Source organism: Budorcas taxicolor, chromosome 16, assembly GCF_023091745.1.
Source record: "Budorcas taxicolor isolate Tak-1 chromosome 16, Takin1.1, whole genome shotgun sequence".
NCBI classification, from domain to species: Eukaryota; Metazoa; Chordata; class Mammalia; order Artiodactyla; family Bovidae; genus Budorcas; species Budorcas taxicolor.
In genome coordinates this window covers 32,561,059-32,583,709 of record NC_068925.1, presented here as the reverse complement: position 1 = coordinate 32,583,709, position 22,651 = coordinate 32,561,059, and the positions used below count along the sequence as shown (strand labels likewise).

The window sequence follows — 22,651 nt, the reverse complement described above, 5'->3', positions numbered from 1 at the left end:
TGCCTGCCAGTGATGAAAGCTCAGTATTTAGTGGTAATTAGTGTTTGTATTATTAGAGTTAATGAAAATAGCTGTTCTCAAAGGGCTGAGGAATTTGATTTCCTCAGTGCCTGGTTGCCTGATGCACCAACGGGGGCCCCTTGTTAGAAATCCTGACAGAGACACAAACTCCTGCTCTCCAGGGTATTTCCCTCTAAGCTGTGATGGGGCAGACAAGACATGAACAAGGACATTAGCTGAAGTCTGGCCATGGCATAAACATGGAGCCTAATGCTGGTCTCTCCCACCTGTACACACCCTTTTCCTTCTTCCATGAATCCTCTGGCACTTCAGAATCCCAGGGGCACCCATTCAGCAGCTCCTCTTCTTCATTTTTATCCTTTCATTAACATTTTTGAGAGCTGTTTATGCCTGAGGCAGCCTTGACAATTGTCTTCATCTTACAAAGTCACACTTTTCCCAGGAAGTGAGCTGCTTAAACATCGGTACAAATGTAGATGCTTCCAGGAAACAATTGCTTCCTTCTTGCCTTTGTTCGTGTCAGGAATCAGTGTTTTTGTTTTTGTTTTTTTTTTTTTTTTTGCTGAGAAAGGTAATGAACAGAAAGGAGGCCACATGAAAGGAAAAGCTCAGAGATTGGCCCTTCAGGATGAATTAAAATCAAGAATGACAAAAAAAAAAAAAAAATCAATGAGGCTGTATGCTGACTATTCCCTGGATAATAGGCAGGGTGTTGGCATAGACTGAGGTTCGTGAGACTGTACAGGAGACAGGGATCAAGACCATCCCCATGGAAAAGAAATGCAAACAAGCAAAATGGCTGTCTGGGGAGGCCTTACAAATAGCTGTGAAAAGAAGAGAAGTGAAAAGCAAAGGAGAAAAGGAAAGATATAAGCATCTGAATGCAGAGGTCCAAAGAATAGCAAGAAGAGATAAGAAAGCCTTCCTCAGCGATCAATGCAAAGAAATAGAGGAAAAGAACAGAATGGGAAAGACTAGAGATCTCTTCAAGAAAATTAGAGATACCAAGGGAACATTTCATGCAAAGATGGGCTTGATAAAGGACAGAAATGGTATAGACCTAACAGAAACAGAAGATATTAAGAAGAGGTGGCAAGAATACACAGAAGAACTGTACAAAAAAGATCTTCACGACCGAGATAATCATGATGGTATGATCACTCACATTTCTGCTTTATTGACTATGCCAAAGCCTTTGACTGTGTGGATCAAAGTAAACTGTGGAAAATTCTGAAAGAAATGGGAATACCAGACCACCTGACCTGCCTCTTGAGAAACCTATATGCAGGTCAGGAAGCAACAGTTAGAACTGGACATGGAACAACAGACTGGTTCCAAATTGGAAAAGGAGTATGTTGAGGCTGTATATTGTCACCCTGCTTATTTAACTTCTATGCAGAGTACATCATGAGAAACGCTGGGCTGGAAGAAGCACAAGCTGGAATCAAGATTGCCAGGAGAAATATCAATAACCTCAGATATGCGGATGATGCCACCCTTATGGCAGAAAGTGAAGAGGAACTAAAAAGCCTCTTGATGAAAGTGAAAGAGGAGAGTGAAAAAGTTGGCTTAAAGCTCAACATTCAGAAAACGAAGATCATGGCGTCCGGTCCCATCACTTCATGGGAAATGGATGGGGAAACAGTGGAAACAGTGTCAGACTTTATTTTGGGGGGCTTCAAAATCACTGCAGATGGTGACTGCAGCCATGAAATTAAAAGACGCTTACTCCTTGGAAGAAAAGTTATGAGCAACCTAGATAACATATTCAAAAGCAGAGACATTACTTTGCCAACAAAGGTCTGTCTAGTCAAGGCTATCATTTTTCCAGTGGTCACGTATGGATGCGAGAGTTGGACTGTGAAGAAAGCTGAGCGCCAAAGAATTAATGCTTTTGAACTGTGGTGTTGGAGAAGACTCTTGAGAGTCCCTTGGACTGCAAGGAGATCCAACCAGTCCATTCTGAAGGAGCTCAGCCCTGGGATTTCTTTGGAAGGAATGATGCTAAAGCTGAAACTCCAATACTTTGGCCACCTGATGAGAAGAGTTGACTCATTGGAAAAGACTCTGATGCTGGGAGGGATTGAGGGCAGGAGGACAAGGGGATGACAGAGGATGAGATGGCTGGATGGCATCACTGACTTGATGGACATGAGTCTGAGTGAACTCCGGGATTTGGTGATGGACAGGGAGGCCTGGCGTGCTGCAATTCATGGGGTCACAAAGAGTCGGACACGACTGAGCAACTGACTGGAACTGAACTGGTGTAGAAATATATATGCTGGGATCCACTTTTTTTTTCAAATTTCCTAATTCTGATGCCACTTTCAAGGTGATCCAATAACATAGTCTGATGTGGATATGGTATGGGGAGCGTTTTTGTTTTTTTTCTTTTAGACTGGTGTTCAGGAGCCTCCACCTTATTTCGAGCTCCCGTCCTTATTAACTATATGACCCTGAACAGGACATCCCTTCTCTGAGCTCTGTTAGCTCCCCTACCAAAGAAGTCAGCCCTGATTTCCACCCCAGATTTTCTGATAGCTCGTTGCAGTTCTCAAACCACATTCACAGTCATCGTTTCTTCTTGCTTCTACTCTCCATAGCAACTCTAGTTAGGAAAGTAGGCAGGCTAGGGATGACTCTTGTGTTACTTTTAAGGACCCTGTGCCAGCAAAGGTTAGGTGTGGCCTTCTTGGCAGTCAAGTGCAGGCCTCCTGCCTTGGATTCCAGGGCCACCCCACTGCCTTGGCTGCTGTCCACGCCTGTCCTCCCCACGCTGGACACTCTGCAGCAGCCCACCACCCTACCCAGTCACAACTGGACCAACTAGTAGCCAGTGGCGCAGGAGAGGTGGCCACAGATAATTGCCCTTGAGGAACTGAAGGAAATAGACTTTTAACCCTGTGCAGGTCTGAACTTTAGGGACAGAATCTGGGTCCTAAATCTTGCTTGTCTTCTGAGCAAAGAATTGTAATTATTTTTTATCAAAGTATAGTTGATTTACAATGTGGTGCTAATTTCTGCAATATAGCAAGATAATTCAGTTGCATGCACATATATATATACATTTATATAACATATATATATACATTTTTATGTTTTTTCCATATGGCTTATCACAAGATATTGAATAGAATTCCCTTTGCTATACAGTAGGATCTTGCTGTTTATTCATCCTATATATAATACTTTGCATCTGCTAATCCCTAACTCCCAGTTCGCTCCCTCACTGCCCTGCCCCTTAGCAAATACAAGTCTGTTCTCTGTGTCTGTGAGTCCAGGAATCTAGTTATTAACATGTGCGTGCATGCTAAGTTGTTCAACTCTTTGTGCCCCTATGGACAGTAGCCTGTTGGGCGCCTCTGTCCATGGGGATTCTCCAGGCAAGAATGCTGGAGTGGGTTGCCATGCCCACCTCCAGGGGATCTTCCCGACCTAGGGATTGAACCCTCATCTCTAATGTCTCCTGCATTGCAGGTGGGCTCTTTACCACTGAGGAACCGCAAGGTTTAGATCCCTGGATGGGGAAGATCCCCTGGAGAAAGAAACTGGCAACCCACTTCAGTATTCTTCCCTGGAAAATTCCATGGACAGAGAAGCCTGGTGGGGTAGCAAAGAGTCGGATAGGACTGAAGCAACTTAGCACACACACAGAGCCTCAATTAAATGTCCGGGATCTAGTGTTATCATTAGAATGGAGGGCCCCAGTCCAGTTGGAAGTAGCAAAGGGTTCTGTTCCCGACTTGAGAGCTGCAGAGGGTCAAGGGCACGGCGGTGCTAAGACCTCCCGGCGCAGGCGCAGCAGCCTCGGGACCGAGCCGTCGGGTCACCCTTCCCCGCGGGCAGCGCGTTCCCATCGGGCTTCTCCTTCTTTGCAGTTGACTTGGAGCAGGTTCTGGAGCTGGATTCCCTGGAGTACCTGGAAGCGCTGGAGTGCGTGACGGAGCGCCTGGAGAGCCGCGTCAACTTCTGCAAGGCGCACCTCATGATGATCACCTGCTTCGACATCACCTCCCGGCGCCGCTGACGGGAGCCGCCTGGCCCGGCCCTCGCTCCCGAGCCGCAGGCAGCCGCGCTGGGCCGCCCCTTAGTGCTGGCGCCGCTCAGAGACCACGGAAGGAGGACGAAGGTTGGTGGCAAGTCTGGAGTAAGCGTGGAGCGGAAGGCGAGTTTTTCTTTTGTTTTCTGTAGGGACGGTGCAGACGCCAGACACGCAGGAGAGGAGCAAATGATGGGAAGCCCAAGGGACGTGGAAGCCCCTGTGAGACTGAAAAAGCACTTTGAGGAACTTTGAAGAACTTGTTTGTACATAAGAACTGCTGGCAAAAGAGACCTCCCTCTTCTCCTGGTTTGTGAGAAAGGGCGAGAGCGGACGTGGGATTGTTGTGGAAAGTTAAAACAAAACAACAACAGGTTTCCCCGAATGACTGATTAAGTGCCTTGCAAATCTTTGTTATTATCCAAACGTTTATGTTGATATTTTCTTGTGTACAGATGGTGCTAGTCAAGATGAAAACAACAACATGAACAACAAAAAAAATCGAACACATTTTTGCAATGTATTTACAGCTCGTTTTCTCTTGGTGTTTTAGCCTATTTCTGACTTGCTATTTCTAAGTAAGTTGTGTTTGTAGAGCTCTTTCCTAATCAGTATTGCATATGAATAAATGTTAACTGTCTGCTATGGTTCTGCTGGGAAGGCCACTCAAACAGAAGCTAGAGACTTCTGGGCCCAAGCCAGTGTGTTTCCAGGGACGGTTGGAACCGCAGGTGATGCTCATTGCCACCTCCCACCAGTGGCAGGGTCAGAGGGCAGACTTGGAGGTCAATTATGGAGCAGGCGCACGTGAGCTTGAGAGAAATGGGTGTGTCTTCAGGGGGAAAGGAGCCTCTATGACCCTGGCCCTCCTTACCCTTTGAGTGGAATGTTTGTACTGAATAGTTTCCCCTCCAAGTCCTGAGGCATGTCAGTTCAGTTCAGTTACTCAGTCATATCTGACTCTTTACATGTCCTGAGGCACGTAAGACTGGCTCCTTTTTACCCACGAAGCTGGGGTCCTCAACAACATTTTTCATATTCATTTTTATTCCAAAGATTCTGGATATAAAGAACACTTGAACCAGTTCAACGGAGCCATATTTTTGTTTCTCAGTTTTGCAAATTTATTAGAGCAGAGGATTTTTCCCAGTCTGGAGACCTTCTTGGACTTGTAAATGCTCAGAGATGGAAGTAGTATTGGTCCAGAACAAGGAAGGATGGGGGGCGGAGTTACACAACTTTTCTGTTGTCCAGAGTGCTATTTAATGCAAGAAGTTCCAGTCCTTTTGAACAAAAGCCTCCATACCAAGAAAGGACCAGGCCTCTCTGCTCAACCTTGACACCTGAAGGCAGGGAAAGGTTTCCTGTCATACATTACACACCTGTGGGGGCCAGGGTTTCATGCATGTGGGTGTACAAGGCTTGACTCCAGGAACTTTGGACTTTATTCTCAAATTGAGATGTCCATCTCTGCCACAATTCTCTTAGGGATTAGTATACCCATTTTAGTGATGGAAACCCAAAGCATGGAGTGGTCCAGGGATTATGTAATAACAGCTGTGCAACAGCAGGGTGTTTACCTACCTTCCAGTCAGGGCCTTCTTCCAGGCCTCTCTAGCCAGGCCATTGATAGACGTGCCCAGGATTTTCCAGAGTATTGTTCTTTTTGACCTCAAATGCAACATAACTTCATGAATTTATTTCCAGGCGAGGCAGTCCTGGCTAACTGACTCCTCAGCCCCAACTGCTCCCCAAGGAAAAAGAACAATTGCATTTGCCAATGCTCCTTTGTACACATACAGCCCAGCATAGCTGGCTAAACAACTGGCAAAGCTTATTGAACCCAGTAAATGGGAACCGAAGTCTTGTGAGCTTCATAGTGCAGCCCTTTACTGGTCAGAACAGGGCACAGACAACCCCCTAGACTAGGAGCCAGCTTCTGTCTGGCTTTATGTTCAATTCAGACTTGCTCCTATGGCGCCGTGCACACAGAAGCTATGCTCCATCTGATAGCTAACACGGGCTAAAATATAGTGAAATGTTACTCCAGAATGGATGGTTTCCCCCTCCAGTTTAACAAGTCACCTTGGGAGAGGCAGGCCATCCCCACCCTAACCCCATTCTGCAGGGCAGCCCCGTGGTTCTTGGGCTGGGGTGTGCTCTGGTCTCTGCACTTGCGTAAATGATTTTGTTAAACAGCAGCCTTAATGGAAATAGCTGGACCCCAAGAGATGTCAACCTGTTGAATTTGTTTGGATTTTCCACTTGGCAACCCTTTGTTTGCTGGCTTGAAATATACTATTTCATGGAAAGCCTTTGATTGAAGGACTGTCAAAGGTATCTTTCTCTTTGTTGGAAACATACACATTTGATTAGTAATCAGTGTCCTTAGCTTTTGCCCTGGCCTTATCTTCCCCACAGGTTACTTCACTGAGCTGAGTTCCTTAACAGACCAGCAAGGGGGCCCTCGTGCCTTTGCTGGAATGAGACTAAGTAGAAACATCTACAGGAATTTCAAATCTTGACCAGTGAAATCTTTCCTAGGGGTAATGGCCTTCAGTTTGCATCCTGCCTAAACCTGCTTTATATGTAACAACTTTGTGAGATAGCAAAGGGTTGAATAAAACCAAGAGCTCTCTTGCCAAGTCAGATTGGCCTCTTAAAATGCCACACTGTTGAACTTCTCGCAGGCTGCTGTTGGCCATGGAGTAGGATGAACGACTTGGCATGGAGGTTGTTCATTCTGACTTTTTCCTTTTTTTTTTCTGTTCTGACCTAAGTCAGCTACAAACAACATACCAAGTATTGATGAACTCTGTGAAGAAATCATGAATTTTATGCTATCATGTGATTGCTCCTGGTTCTATCAGTTGATTGTACAGCTGATCAGCTGTCCTGCAGCAGTTCTAGTAACCGAAGAAGAACTTCATTCAATGACCAAATGTGAAGTGGTCCAGGTCCCCTTGTGGTTTTGATGACAGATAACCTAGGAAGGCAAAGAGAATGTCAAAGAACCCATTATTCTATTCTATTATCCACAAATGAAAGGCTCAGAAAAATATTTACTTGAAATTAACATTTAGAAGCCTTGATTCTTTGTCTGAAATCCTCTTCCCTCTCCAAAGTTCAGCTCAGTGTGAGGTGGAAGCATTAGCACAAAACTCAGAGCCCCAAAGGGGAATAGTGACGTTGTTCCCTAGGAGTAAATCCATAGTGCATCTCACGATGGTGTTTCATGTTGCCACAGAGTGAGAGTTTGCTTTATCCTGGGCTTTCAAGCCGCACCTGAGAGCTGGAACCTTTGATCTTCTCATCCTTGAATTCCCCTCTACATCATGGGGAAGCTGTTGCTAACTTTCATCTCTTCCAGACTTGAAATTGAAACACCCCGTCTGTTGTTTTCTCTGCAGTTGCTATTCTGAAGGTGGGGAGCTTGAGATGCGGAAGTAGAAGTTGGTCCTGTGTTGACTCAGGTGGGGTTCATACACGAGATCCCAAACTGGGGGGAGAAGAAAGCTGTGATAAAACGCTATGCAGCCCAGAGTGGGGAATTCAGCAGGCAGGAATTTGGCCATTTGTCATAAATTAGTCTTAAACTTGAAGTCTGTGTTCCTGGAAGGGGGCAGTGACTTCACTGTAGCCGCAGAAACCATCCAGGGCTGTGGTTCAAATAGCCTGACTCATACATATGTATCTTACACTGGTTCTCGGATTCCTGTTCATTTTGAGCAAAAGACCGTTTATGGGCTTCAGGTGCTGATCATGAGTTTTGGTTACTCCGTCAGCCTTTATCACAGGTGTTACTCTTCAAAAGCAGCTGTCTGACCTGGGTTTCTTGGGATGGAGGTAGAGCTTGCAAGAGCCTGGGCTTTTGTTAAGCTCTCTCTCCACACAGTTGTCTGTGTCATTGGCCACTGCTGATGTGTAATCAAGGCTCCCACCACGAATAACGATGTGATGGATGTTTCTAAATTCCCTATTCCATAAAGGGTTTGGGCCGTAACAGACATTACTAAAGATGAGTTAATTTCAAAATGGAAACTAGAAGAATTGATGAATTTACTCATTGTGCTTTTCCTGCTGGAATATTAGCCCCACTCTTAGAGCACATATTAAAAGGTTTCCTCGCTTTTAAAGGCAATGTGTTTTAAACCCTGAAACCACGCCTGTAAGAAACATGTTGAAAGCCCCATTCTTGATGAGTTGATGCTGGATAAACCATCCATTGGCACTGGTCCTGGGGCCTGCCTGCTGCCCCGACCCAGGTAGTACTGCCCATCTTTCCTCATAGAGGACGCTCTTCAGCAGTGCCACACTGAGGCATGACTGCCTAAGGGAGGCCAGTGCAGCCCGCTTTCCTCTGTGCCCAATGAAGCAAAACTGACAGTCTCACTGACAACTGCCAGAAATGGTCTAAGTTTTTTTTGGGGGGGGGTGGGGGGCTAGTGGGAGGACAAGGTGATAGAATATAGCGTTCCTTTGGATTCTAACCTCTTTCTCTTCCTCCAGCAAAGATCTGTCAACATTTCTGGGTAAAATCTTGCAAATTGTGTCACTTAACAATCATCCTGAAAAAATACATACCTGTTCCAAACTGTTTGTCATTTCCAGATTAAAGCATCATTCCAATCCAGGAGAGGCTCATCTTCTCAAAAAATAAACAAACACAAAACTTTTTTGCACAATTTTAGAGGCTACTTATCCCATCCCTAAACAAACACATTCTGCTTTTTGGTGGCCCCCCTCAGAACCAGAGATGATGTCATAATATCAGAGACATAGTGGTGCTTGAGGTGGTATCAAGGCTTCAGTGCATATAATTAATATTCTCTAAATGCATTTCCCAGTGTCTGTATGTGTATTATAGTGAGTCCTGAAGTGCGGGCCCAGGCACATCTATTTTATATAGATAGAGAAATTACCTTCAAAACGAAAGAGGCTCACTGTTTTATTCCCCATACTGCTCACCAATACCCCACATTGTCATATTCACTTTATGAAGAAGTTATAATTTATTTGTAAACTCGGGCTGTTGTTTTGTAGCATTGCTTGTGTTTTATATTATTTATACATCATGGTTGGAAATGCGATCCAAGTGCTATGCATCAAAGTGTAAGTTTGGTGTATCTGCCTATGGCTGTTTGTTCGCCTCACTCTAAGAAAGCTCCATTAACAGAGACACAGGTCCCAGAAAGGAAAGAGAAATCAATCAGGAGAACAGGGACTAGGGTCCAATCCTTGAAGTACAGGACTGAGTTCAAAATGTAGTTTGTTTCTATAGTAGGTAAGTAGCTGAAAGGTAAAAGATCCTTTCCTTTTGAACTTGATGATAATGGACTTGGAAAGCAGCCTCCACAGGCCTTAGTGAGAGAGGATCCAGCCTCTTCCTGCTGGTCCCACACTAAATTTCTGAAAAGTGCAGACAGTATTAGGTTCCAACATTTCCCTGAGAAACCCCAGCACCCCTGGTGTTCCTAAAGGGGGTTTGGAAAAGGAACCTGAAATTCCTTACCTTGGAGATATATATATACATATATATATATATAGTACATGTTCTTTTCTGGAGAAACCAAAGCACTTTAGTGAGTCTTAAAACCCATAATACTTAAGGCATCTTGTCCCCTCCCTGAATCCCCGAGAAGCTGGGAGGGGCTGGGGGGTCAGTAGTCTCATTTGAGAGGCAGCTAAACCTAGGAGAAAAAGCCTTGAGCTTGAGCTAAGGAAGCCAGTCTCTGGGTCTGGTTTCCTCACTCGCTATGCAACCTTGGGCAAGTCGCTTCACTTTGCTGGGCCTGTGGCTCACTGATGGAAGATCGGGGGTTATATTAGCTGCCCATCTGGGATAGTGTCAAGAGAAAGGTATGGGAAGTGCTTTGAAGAGATGAAAGCTCTGCATTGGAGCTGGGGATAATCATTTTAGATGAAGAAACTGAAGTCAATAGCTAACGACTGGCCCAAGTTCACAGAGTAGGTTTATAGCAGAACCGGGATCTGAGTCCAGCATCTTGGACTCTGCCCACAAGGTGCTGTTGTACCAGGCGTGTGATATGTGGACACCCACCACACTGAGGGACTGACGTGTGTGTGTGCACAGGGGCGTATACGGATGCATGTGTACAGAAGGTATGTGACATGGTGGAAGAACATAGGACAGAAAACCTGGGTTCGAACTCCAGTTTTGACCATAGTCCTATGGCCTTGGATATATTACCCAACTTTTCTGGAACACAGTTTTCCAATTTGTAAAATGAAGACAGTGTGCTAAATGATCTTTGTGGTTCCTTCAGCTCTAGTCATGTATGTATGTGTATATAAATATGCTAATCTGTAGAAATGGGCCAACTTGAAAATTGGAGATAAGACCTGCCCAAGTGCATTTATTGTGTCAGAAACAGTGAATTCATAAACAAATTCATAAAATCTTTTTTTAAATTCAGTGGTGGTATTTAATGTCATTGTGTTAAATTCACTATTTGGATAAAAGATTGGTGCCATTTTAAAAATGAAGTTCTTAGCTTACAAGTGTTTGCTGTTAAAAACTTTTAATAAAATTTGTTAAAAGTCAGAAATTCAACTATTCTGTACTTGGGTAGGTCCCAGCAGCCTATTTGCAAACAGGCTGGTTTTGTGTATGGGCCTTCACATAGCGATAAAAGAGTTAACTGTTGGCTTGATCTTGACAAAATGTGAGCAGGCTACCTGGAGAACAGTCTGGAAATGAAAGTTATAGTTCTCAAAAACTGGTGACATGATTTCATTAAGCTGTGTGCCATTTCCAGTGTGAAGACATTGTTTGCTGGCTACGATCTCTGACTTTTTGTGGCATATGAGGTGTAAAATGTTGTCGAAAAAGAATCTGGTGTTTAAAAAGAATCAACCTATGGTGGCATTAAATGTTCATTTTTCTCCTGCTCAGAGTCATGAATTCCTCTCTCCAGTTTATCCTTCTGAACAGAGGAGGGAACAATTCAAGGTCTGGGGCAAGGGCATCTCACTAGAGCAACACCTTGGCTGAGGACTTCCTCCCAGGCCCCAGGGCCTTCCTAGGATGAAGCCTGTCTCCTCCCATTGTGGGGCTGGCCCCCAACAAGTTCAGAAGCCCAGGCAGGGGTGAGTGGATGTGGGGCTGAGTCCTGCATCCCTGAAAGTCTGCAGGTTAATGATCGCACATGAAACATGTCAAGAAGTTAGGTGTTGATGTGGTGATGGCTTTGTTGGCCTATGGACTCTGTCTCAGTCCAGTGCCTCTGGGACTAATACAGAATGGAGGCCTTGACAGTCATGAAGACTGCTTGGGCCTGGACACACAGCCCCTTGTCACAACTGTGCTGGTCTCACCTGTAACTAGGTATACTCAGGTAAGAAAGCAGGAACAGGTCAGAAACTGGAGGAAGGCCTGCTAGGTGTCCCCCATCCTCAAGAACAGTCTGGTGCCTTCCACTGAAGGTATTCCCCTGGGCAGCATGAGACACTTCTCGATGGTGGTAACCCCTCCATCCAATGAATGAGTGCTCTGCAGTCTGACAGAGGGCAGCAACCACTCCTAGCAAATCACACTCATTGTTCCTGGCACGGCGTGCTCTGAATCCATGTCTCCTGCTTTGCCGAGCCAGCCTGGACACACGCAGCGCCCATCCACCTGCTCCTCTTGTCTCCACATCCTACACTGGACCTTTGTTGGCTCACTTTGGGCCACTGTAGCTGAAGTCATAAGTTCTTAAGAAGCCAGGAGTCATAAGGGTTTTCTAGACAAAATGCCTTCAATAGAAGAGCTGGTGGAGGGGATACCTAGCCCTGGCCGTCCCCTTGGAGTGAAGAGACCATGAAGACAGCACCTAGAACTGCTTCTAACCCCTCGCTCTTCCCTCAAGGGAGGACTACCAAATATGTGATCTTATTTGTTGTTTCATCTCTAAGTCATGTCCAACTCTTTCATGACCCCATGGACTGTAGCCCGCCAGGCTCCTCTGTCCGTGGGATTTCCCAAACAAGGATACTAGAATGGGTTGCCATTTCCTACTTCAGGGGATCTTCCCAAAACCCAGAGATTGAACCTACCATCTCCTGTATTGGCAGGTGAATTCTTTACCATTGAGCTACCAGGGAAACCCATGATCTTACGTGGATTTGTCTCCTAAACCATTAAGCTCTCCCAATTGTTATTAACATAACTGTTATGTTTTTTGTCCTTTCCATCCTGTCTTTTGGTCTCAGGGAGGACATAATGACTCTGTCTATCATGGGACCATGGCACACTCCTGCAGACATGGGGACTGGAAGGACATAAAAACCAAAGCAAGGTGACACCACCTTCCAGCAGCAGCAGACCAGGCCATTGCTACATCTGCGTGGAGAAAATGCTGCCCTGTCTCACTTAGGGCCCATGGCAATGTCTGATCTTCCAGTTGAAGGTTTTGTTTCCAGAAAACCTTTATAAACATACAGAGCACTTGAATGTAAACACATTGGCCTGTCAGCAGCCAGTGTACCTAGCACCAATGGGTGTCTCTTGTTCTTCTGTATCCCCAAGGTCTAGAACAGCATCTTGAATGTGGTACTCAAACAATACTAATTGGATGCATGAGTGAATGAGTGAAAGGATCACCTTTGGAAGAAGAGGGGTCAGAAAAATCCTGGGCAGAAGTGTGTGGAAATGTCAGACTTCTTTAACAACAGAACTGAAGGTCTGCAAACGCCTCTTTGGGCATGAAGTCCGTAATTACAATCTGCACCAGGCCCGCACCAGGCAAACTGGAGCCCTTGCTTACCAGACACACAGCCCTGATTTCCCCACCACTGAGCAGCCTTGGCCTTTGGGCCTCCTAGAGATAGAAGAGTAGCATTCAAGCACATGGATGCCTTCTCACCATTTACAAAGTAACCGTGGGACACATCTTCAGTGAGGGCTTGCTTTGTCTCAGACACTGCTGGGGCTGAAAACAAAGCAGACTCCAGCCTCCAAGAGCTCAGTAAGCTGGCAATACCAGCTGGCAAACAGAAACCCCATTATAAACAGGCAAACACAGTTCCCCTCACGGTAGGGTGATGGTTTCTCCTGCCAGCCCCCACCACATGCCCCTTTTCATCTATTTGGAACCTGGGGCCAGACCTCACCTCCAAAAGAATCTTCTTGGGCCCAAGATTGGGAGGACAAGGAGGGGGCAAGGATGGAGAGAAGAAAAGTATGGATCACCCTGCAAGTCACCTTATTTCTCCTATGGAAGTTCACTCCCCATGGGGTCCCAGGCTGGCCCAGCCCTAAACCTGTCTGCTGAGGCTTGTCATCCCCGGGGCTGCTCAGCTGAGTCCTCTACCCCTTATTCGGAAGCCTTCTCCCTGCACTTACCAAGAGTCTGAAAAGAATCCAGGAGGGGTTTAGGAGTGAGGGGTAGATTGTTTCCCCCAAGCCAACATGGCCTCTCTATCTGGGGAAGAGACCTGGAGGTCACCTGAGGAAGTTGCTCTGGGAGCTCCTGGTCCACCTGTGTGCTGGGTAATCCACTTATTTTTTGAGTTGCTTCCCTGGTGGCTCAGATGGTAAAGAGTCTGCCTGCAGTGCCAGAGACCCGGGTTTGATACCTGGGTCAGGAAGATCCCCTGGAGAAGAAAATGGCAACCCAGTCCAATATTCTTGCCTGGGAATTTCCATGGATGGAGAAGCCTGGAAGGCTACAGTTCATGGGGTCACAAAGAATCCAACATGACTGAGTGACTTAACTCTCTTTCTCTCCTGCTTATTTTTTTGTTTGTAATTGTTAAATTGCCCTGATCTACCCATCCTTGGACACCTTCCTTCCATAGCAGTCCCAAGTCCAGACGTGTATGTTACATTGTCTTGTGTGTGCTTGGAAGAAAAACTCAAAATAAAGGCTTTCCACCAAACCACAGAGCTCCATCCACAAACCCCAAGTTCCCTGAAGAGCCAGCAAGAGAAAGGCTTTAAAAAAAAAAAAAAAAAACTAGGATTTTGAAAAGCTGGAAATAGAAAATAAAAATTATCTTTAATCTCACTTCAGAGAACCACTGTGATAATAGACACACAAAAACACCTGTACAAATACTGGCTAATCATAGACTTAACCCTTTTTCAAAATTTGCTTTCCTCCTCCTTAATAATCTTACCCTGTAGCTCAATCAGTAAAGAAGCTGCCTGTGATGCAGGAGACCTAGATTCAGTCCCTGGGTCAGGAAGAGCCTCTGGAGAAGGGAATGGCAATCCACTCCAGTATTCTTGTCTGGAGAATCCATGGACAGAGGAACTTGGTGGGCTACAGTCCATGAGGTCCCAAAGAGTCAGACACAACCGAGCGACTAACACTACTTCCACTAATAATCCTATGGTGCACATTGATTTCCCCAGTCAAGAACATGTGTTCTTACAACTAATGTTTAATGGCTCCTGCATATTCCATCGGGTGGATTAACCACCATTTCGGTACTACAGTTCCTTGCTATTGGACCTTAAAATTGTTCCCACTTTTTTTGGTATAAATTACATTACAATAAACATATTGAACATAAATCTCTTTTTTACATCTCTGGCAAGTCTCTTAGGATAAATCCCTAGAAGTGATTCCTCCCAAGAGGAATCCAAGATTACAAGGTGTTTTATACACAGAGAGTGGCCATGTTTTAAACCAAACATTACAAGGCATTTTATACACATGGAGAGTGACCTGAACAATTTAAAGGCCTCCTCCAATGGCCCCATTTACAGTCATCTCTTCCTCTCTAAATTCCTATTTCATTGACTCAATTACTTGTCCACCCCACAAATATATATCAAGAAGTTCCAAAGTGGGAATGAGTTCTTGCTCTAAGGTGCAACAAGTCCTTATACATTCCTTTGTATCTAATGGAAGAAAAATGTATCTGTCTCTGTATTAGGCTCTGGAGGTATAGCAGAGACAAAACTTAACTCCAGCCTTCTTAGGTCTTCTGCTGTTCCTTAGAATTAAATTGACACAAGACAGATTTACAGAAGAAACACATTTATTTAATATAAGCTTTATGTGCCACTAGAGCTTTCATTAAAAAAGAAAAAAATGAAGATCCAAAGAAGTAGCAAAGCCTAAATGCTTTTAAACTCAGCTGAAGAGAGGCAGCTGTGAAAACGGAACTAAAATATGTGGGGAGGCTAAAGGAAGATGAGTTATTTTAACAAGGCTCTACGTGTACTCTTCTCTCAACCTTGACTCCCCATCCCTCATGATAAGAACGTTTTCCTTCTCCTCGGTACTGGGAGGGCATCTGTCATAGGGGAGTTATATCTCCTGTTTTCAGGAAGAAAAGGGGGAGATCAGAACATACTTCTTACATCTGTGGTTTTTCAAGTGCCTTTAGTTCAAAATAACCCTCATGCTAAACTGGCATGTTGTGGGTGGCAGGTTCTTCAACTTTTCCAAGCACAGATCTTTCTATGACCCATAGTGTCTAGCACAGTGCTGGGCACACAACTGTTAGCACACAGAGGGTTTGGGTCATCGCTCTCAGAGAGGAACTTTTATATACATTATAAATATACACGTTTGGGGAACTCTTCCCTGAGAAGCCAAGAAGTCACAAACCTGGGTGCTAGTTTGAGAATGGCATTCTGCACTCAACTTTAAGGGGGTCAAGGGAGATCTTTGGGTTCAGATTCCTTGTCTGTGTAGAAGTGAATGTGTGGCCGAGGTCCCTTGGGCTGGTTCTGACAATGCAAGGAGACACTGTATGCAGAAGGATGTCAGAATCTGCTAATGCTCATCTGAGGTAAGCTACTAGAGCACCAGGCATTTAATAATTAGAACAAAGACCTTTCAGACATGCTTTCACTTCTCCCACCGGCTGTGCCTGTCATCCAGTGGCCTCATTCAGCACTGGTCCATGCGTTTATAACCCTCAGGGGCCGCCTCCTGTTGGACGTAGATGGGCTGTCTGGCCCCCACTCCCCAAACCCCGCCCCCAGGTGGGATGACTGATGAAGGCCCAGGTGGTGGGATTCTGCTGCACGCGTAACTTTTCTTTTGTCCCAGGTTCATAGCATCCTGCCTGCTCCCCGTCCTCAGTCACTCCGAGGAGAACCCCGTTCGAGGGGCACAGGCAGCTGCTCCAGGGGACATAGCTGCCAGCGCTTCCCTGAACGATGGGGACACAGGATCAAGGGGAACCCCAGACCCAAGGCCTCGCTCCAAACGCCCTGCTGGATGCAGGTACAATCCCCTCCCCCCACCAAGGATGGTTCAGTTTGTTTCTCAAGTCGACCACATGCCTTCAATCTAATATTACTAAGAAAAACAATTTCAAAATGCCTTAGCTATCAATTCACGAGCCCCCCTGGTTTGATTCAGGTGATGAGATTTAAACTGATTACTGTGCTGTGTGGCTCTGAGTCTTCACGTGCTGGCTAGCCATTCCTGGCGGATGGCTCCAGACTTCGCTGCAGAAGCTGACTACGCCTGAGGTGTTCCCTGCAGCTCCCGCGAACCCCGGTTCGCAAAGAACGCTTTATTGTACTGGAGCAGCCCCGGGAGCACGGTCTGCAGGCGCATCCCCGGGGCGGTCAGGCCACTCTGCGCACGCGCAGCCTCTCGATGGTTGGGGGGAGCTGCCAGGCCCGCACCGCCCGCTTCTTCTGCGGCCACCGCCCCCGGGGCGAGCAGAGGTGGTAATGGAGTCTTTGTCGAATACAAGTGAAAAATGAAGAATTACGGCTTGAGTCCGCACTGTGCACGCGCACGTGCCTGTCAGAGGAGAGACAATCCCACCCTGAACGAATGTGTGGCCGCCGGGGACTCCGCCGCGGTTCCCAGAAGTGATGGGCGCGCGGCGCCACGGTCCCGGCTCAGTCGGGCGGAGGGCGGGTCCGGGCCGGGAAGAATGGCAGTCTGCACGTGGACGCCGGGACTGCGCTTCGCAGAGCACAGCGATCCACCGTGTGCCTCGGCGCCCTCGGAGGTGCTGGTCACCCAGACCCCGTGGGACTGTGCAGCTGCCCTCTGCTTGAGCAACTTCAGTGCTGTTTCCAAGACACACCAGCTTCAGGCTGCTGATCTTTCTGGAAAGTTTTTTCACTGTGGAGGAGAAAGGAAACGTTTTAGCTTTAGAAGCTGGAACTGCCTCAAGGGCAAGGCAAAAAGGTGAGGGGACTGGAGGTTAGAAAGGTTCAGAAACTGAGGGGGAGATCAGTTTTACCTTCTCCACAGCCTCTCTCAGCCCCCTAGGCCCTGCCTCTTGAGTTTCCTTTTTTGGACACCTGAAAACCTGAACTGATTTTACAGCTTTCCCACCCCCTCACCCCAACCACCCCCCCTCCCCCGGCTCCGTCTCCCCGCCTTTGCCAACTGTTTTCACCTGGTGGCTGTATCTGAGGCGGCAGGGGTAGGCAATAATTTCATCATCCCAGTCCTTCTCCACTTCACTCAGCTGTGTGCTGGGTGGCTTCAGTCATGTCCGACTCTGTGTGATCCCATGGCCTGTAGCCCTCTAGGCTCCTCTGTCCGTGGGAATCTCCAGGCAAAGATCCTAGAGTGGGTTGCCATTTCCTCCTCCGGTGATCTTCCCGACCAAGGAATTGAACCTGTGGCTTTTATGTCTCCTGCACTGGCAGGAGGTGTTTTTTTGTTGTTTTTTTTTTAACCATTCGCCCCACCTGGGAAAACCACTTCACTCAGTATCACGTGCTTTTTTTTAATAGACAAGGAAGGCCGTTCTGTAAAAGGCCAAAATGAGCCCTTAGATGCGCTACGCCAGCCTGGAGAAAGAGAAGGGAGCGACTTGAACCCTCAGGCTTCTCGCACTTCGCATGAGGTCACCTGGTTTGTCCATGTCTCCCTCTGGCTGCGCTCTAGCAGATAACTGGGGACTTTTCGGTTCAGGAGTTCTTGGCAGGGAAGGAGGCTTCTCCTTGTCCCTGATGGAGCGTTTCGATTCACTCAGGCACAGACAGGCCGAGGGGCTTTGCTCCACAATACACCTCCCTGTAGCCTCCTGAGCCATCTCAGGCTCCAGGCCGGTGGCAGCCCCTCTTACCGGCCCCAGCTCATGATTTAAGATGGCTCAACCCCTGCGTACTCCTGTGTGACCCACAGCAGTGAACAGACATCCTTTTTCCATATGTACACACATCCTATTGGTTCTGTTTCTCTGGAGAACCCTGACTAATACAGGCTGCCTCCCACCATGACTGTGGAACTCCTTTCTCTCTAATAAGAGCTCCCTTTGGGAGAGCTCAATAAGAAAAAAGAAAAACCCTCATTAGGACTGTCCACAGGAGCAGTGACTGCGTGAACCCTAATTACTGCACCCGAATTATTATTTTCTGGTTGCGAAGGAAGGAATCTCTAAGGTCCTTATTAAAACGTAGGACACTTCTAAAGAATGATAAATTGAGAAGGCTTGAGTCTTTTTTTTTTTTTTCTTTTGCATTGACAGGAACATATAAGATCCTAAGGGCTTCTGAACCCCAACCAGGTCAGCCCAGAATGGCTTCAGCCAACATGCCCCATGGAAGGGAAGAGGCGGTAAGTAGTAATTCATGTTTATAGAGCACTTTATACTGTACTAAGTGCTTTCATATTTGTTAATGTCTTTGATTCTCATCACCACCTCCTTTAGGTTAAGTATTAGCTCACGTCTTTGGACAAGGACAAGTCAGAAGGTGAGAGTAAGGTAGGAAAAGCATTTGAAAAGAACAGGAAGAAGGACCTGCTTGTTGGTTCTTTCATGCACTCATTGCACAAATATTTATTGGTTACCACAGTGTGTCAGCTGGGGAGACAACAGTTAATGAGGGCAGTCATGGTCTTAAGTCCGTTATGAGCTTAGAGTCTAGCAAACATTTCTTCACTACCTGCCCCGGCAAAGCACTATTGGTGAAATCCAAGTGTGCATTAGCCTGCTTACTGGACGGTTTTCCAGGTCTGAAAGGTACCCTGCGGTGAACTTCCTTGTCCCCTCTAGCGTACCTCTGCCTCAGTGATGGTCACTCTCTCTTCTGTTGTGGTTACCTCTTTTATTATTTTTCTCACCAAGAGCAGGACCATTCTCTGCCCAGCCCAGCACAGTGTCTAGCCCGCAGTTCCTAAGGCATGTTTATCTACTAAAGACCTATTGTGAGCCATGCTTAGCAGCAATAACTGAGGCTGCAGGAAAGGAAGAAACCCAGGTCCTTTCCTCTAGGGATCTGGAGTCTAATGGGGAGAATGACAAATAGAGAAGCCATTATGTTGCTGTGATAAGTTTTGAGGGGAGTGAATAGATGCTTAAGCAGCACAGAGGTCTCCTTAGAACCGTCAGAAAAAGTGAGCAGAAAGTTTCCAGGCGCATGGGGGGTGGGAAGGCAGAGGGCATTTGGCACAGAGTGAGTAACATGAGCACAGGGGCACGAGGGAACAGACTGCCAGGAGCTGGGCTTGGCTGCAGGGTAGGCGGCTTCTGGTAAGGTGGAGGATGGTGAGGCTGGACGCCCTGTCAAAGGCCACAGGCTGACAAGCACAGGGACAAATGGTGGCCAGGGGTACTTGGCGCTGGTGGACAGTACTGAATCATTTTTGCCCTTTAACCCTCATGGCAGAAAAAAATGTCCTTCAGATATAAAATCACAAAATGTGTTGGAAGCAAACTCAGAAGTTATTTAGCCCAATTGTCACTGGATGCAGAGGTAATTTACCCAAAGTCACAGAGCTTATGGTAGAGACAGGACACAAGAAGTCTTCTGGTCTTTTTTACTAACATCCCACATCCTCAGGCAACAGCTGCAAGAATCTTTGTATCATTTATAGAAAACTCTCAGGAACTTTAGGGTGTGTCAACAACTTAGTCTGAAATAATTCAGGAAAAAAACAATTTTTTTCTGTCCTGGACTTGCAACTCTTCTGGAATTTTGTGATTGTTTTTTCTTCAAAACCATTCCTAACAGAATGGTTAACATATTAGTTTGCTAGGGCTGCAATAACAAAATACCACAGGCTTAAACAACTTACCCTCCTGGAGACTGGGAGACCAGTATTGAAGTGCTGGCAGGGTGGGTTTTCTCTGAAGGCCTCTCCCCTTGGCTTGCGGATGGCCACCCTCTTCCTGTATCCTCACATGATCTTTTCTCCATGCGCACACCCCTCTGGTATTTCTTTGCATGTTCAAATTTCCTCTTCTTTTAAGGACAACAGTCAGATTGGATTAGGACCCATCCCTAATAGCCTCATTTTAACTCTGTCACCTCTGAAAAAGCCCTGTGTCCAAATGCAGTCATATTTTGAGGTACTGGGGGTTAGGACTTCAACAAGCAAACTTGGGGAAGGAAGACAGAATTATCCCATAATAGTTAATTTCTTCACTTTCCTAATACCTTTCTCGTGCATGCTCGCTCACACTCACTTGCTCTCTCTTGAGTCTATACCCTCTATTTTCTGGGAATTGGCAGTGAATCTCTAGAAGGCTTATCCTATGTCTTCAGCACCCAGGAGATGAGTACTTAGTGACTGAAAATCACACATCATTGGTTTGTCTGTTCTATGTCTTCACTACTGGGCAGTGAGCTCTGATGGGCTCTGCAGTGACTGTTTTCCAGTACACAGAACAGAGCCTTGCACAAAATAGACATATTCTCAGTGGTTAAATGCACTCAATAGTCACATATCACACAGCAGTTAATTTGAAGTTTTTAAAGAAAAGCAGAAGAGCAAAAAGCTGAATAACATTTTTTAGATTAGTTAGAAATGTATATTCTATACATAAGAAATATGAACCAATAGAATGAAGTCCCAGAGTATAGTTTTCACATGTGCTTGCAGTGTGATAAGTCCGTGTTCCCTGAAGAATCATGTGCTTGCAATGTGATAAGTCCGTGTTCCCTGAAGAATCATAAAAATTCACTAATCGTCCAATATTTAATGTATGAGAAAACTACCTAAATCATGGGGGAATGTTGCTTGGTGGAGCACAATCAACTTTTTTCTCTCTTACTTGTTTCATATTTGTGATTGTACATGCATGTGCAGCCATGTGAAATCAGTGTTAATATCTGGTTTCTACAGAAGGTTCTGAAATGATAGGAAGCCTGTCTTACTAGGATATTGCAAAACTCGGCACATTGCTGTGTACAGAGAATTCACATCATGAAATACCTCAGAAACTAGTCTGTGGATGATGCTTGTTATTTTTACAGGTTTTGCTTAGTTACCCAGTCAGAGTTTCTCACGCTCTGTTGTTCTAATGACACTGGTTTATCAAATGTAAGGAGTAAAATGCCTACAGCAGAACTAAAACAATCAGAGTGGTTAATGAAAGAGAGAGAGGAGAAGAGGGGAAAAGAATAGGAAGGGTGAGTAATTCCCGTTCTCTCATAGTGGGTCATGTTTCTTAACTCAGCTATGAGGAAGTCCCAATTCATGCAAAAATAATTCTGTCTTTATTATTCCATGTCTATGGTGATTTGAGCCCTCCTTTTCTGAAGGGAAAAGAAAAGCATGTGTCTTAACAATACATTCCTCCTGTTCCCACTGAAATGTTATGTTAGTGACCGTGTTTGATCACAATATAACCTGGTTCAGACCCCCTGCTGGGCTCTTACAGACCATTGTTAATGCAGACTCCTTCAGGGGCTGTAATTTGGGATTCAATTTGCCATAAAATTGTCCTGAGTGTCACCTTGGTAATCGAAGATCATGTGACCCGTGAAACACATTGAACTGAAAGATGGCACCTCTTGAAAATTAATGTCAAATTGTTTCCAGTAGTAAAAAGGCCCTAGCCATTTTATGTGAAATGAATGTCGCTATATCTCAGAGCTGGTAAGGGGTTCAGAGGAGGATGCTCCACCCACATCCCTTGAGCTGGACCTGTAGGGTCTCAGAGCAGAGTCTTCACCATAAATACCTCAACGCTCAGCACACAGACTGGTCAACCCAGCAGCCCCTCTGGGTTTGATGGTCCTTATCTTCTTTTTAACCAAAAATCTGCATGTGGTTTAGTAAAGGGTTTTTATTCTGATTGTACATATAAAGGCAGTTTAAATGTAAAGTCTGGGCAAACAAAAGTCAGAAATAGATGTTGGATTTTGTCAGAAGCTTTTTGTGCATCTGCTGAGATGTTTATATGTTTTTTTTCTTGTTTGTTTATATGGTACATCACATTGATTGATTTGTGAAGAATCTTTGTATCCCTGGGATAAATCCCACTTGATCATGGTGTTCAGTTCAGTTCAGTTGCTCAATTATATCTGACTCTTTGTGACCCCATGGACTGCAGCATGCCAGGCTTCCCTGTCCATCACCAAATGCTAGAGCTTGCTGAAACTCATGTCCATTGAGTCGATGATACCATCTAACCCTCTCATCCTCTGTCATCCCTTTATCCACCTGCCTTCAGTCTTTCCTAGAATCAGGGTCTTTTCCCATGAGTCAGTTCTTCCTATCAAGTGGCCAGAATATTGGAGTTTCAGCTTCAGCATCGGTCCTTCAATGAATATTCAGTACTGATTTCCTTTAGGATGGACTGGTTGGATTTCCTTGCAGTCCAAGGGACTCTCAAGAGTCTTCTCCAACACCACAGTTCAAAAGCATCAATTCTTTGCCACTCAGCTTTCTTTGTAGTCCAACTCTCACATCCATACAT

The 22,651-nt window shown here is 45.8% G+C and overlaps 1 protein-coding gene across 1 annotated transcript in view; it reads left to right on the top strand.

Annotated features, from left to right (window-relative positions):
* The window catches only part of KIF26B (kinesin family member 26B), a 509,132-nt gene extending 505,084 nt beyond the window's left edge, over positions 1 to 4,048 (top strand). Inside the window, exon 15 of the mRNA XM_052653992.1 lies at positions 3,900 to 4,048. Within this exon, the coding sequence (XP_052509952.1) occupies positions 3,900 to 4,048 (149 nt within the window). The remainder of the gene's footprint in view (positions 1 to 3,899) is intronic.
* Positions 4,049 to 22,651: the final 18,603 nt, after the last annotated feature.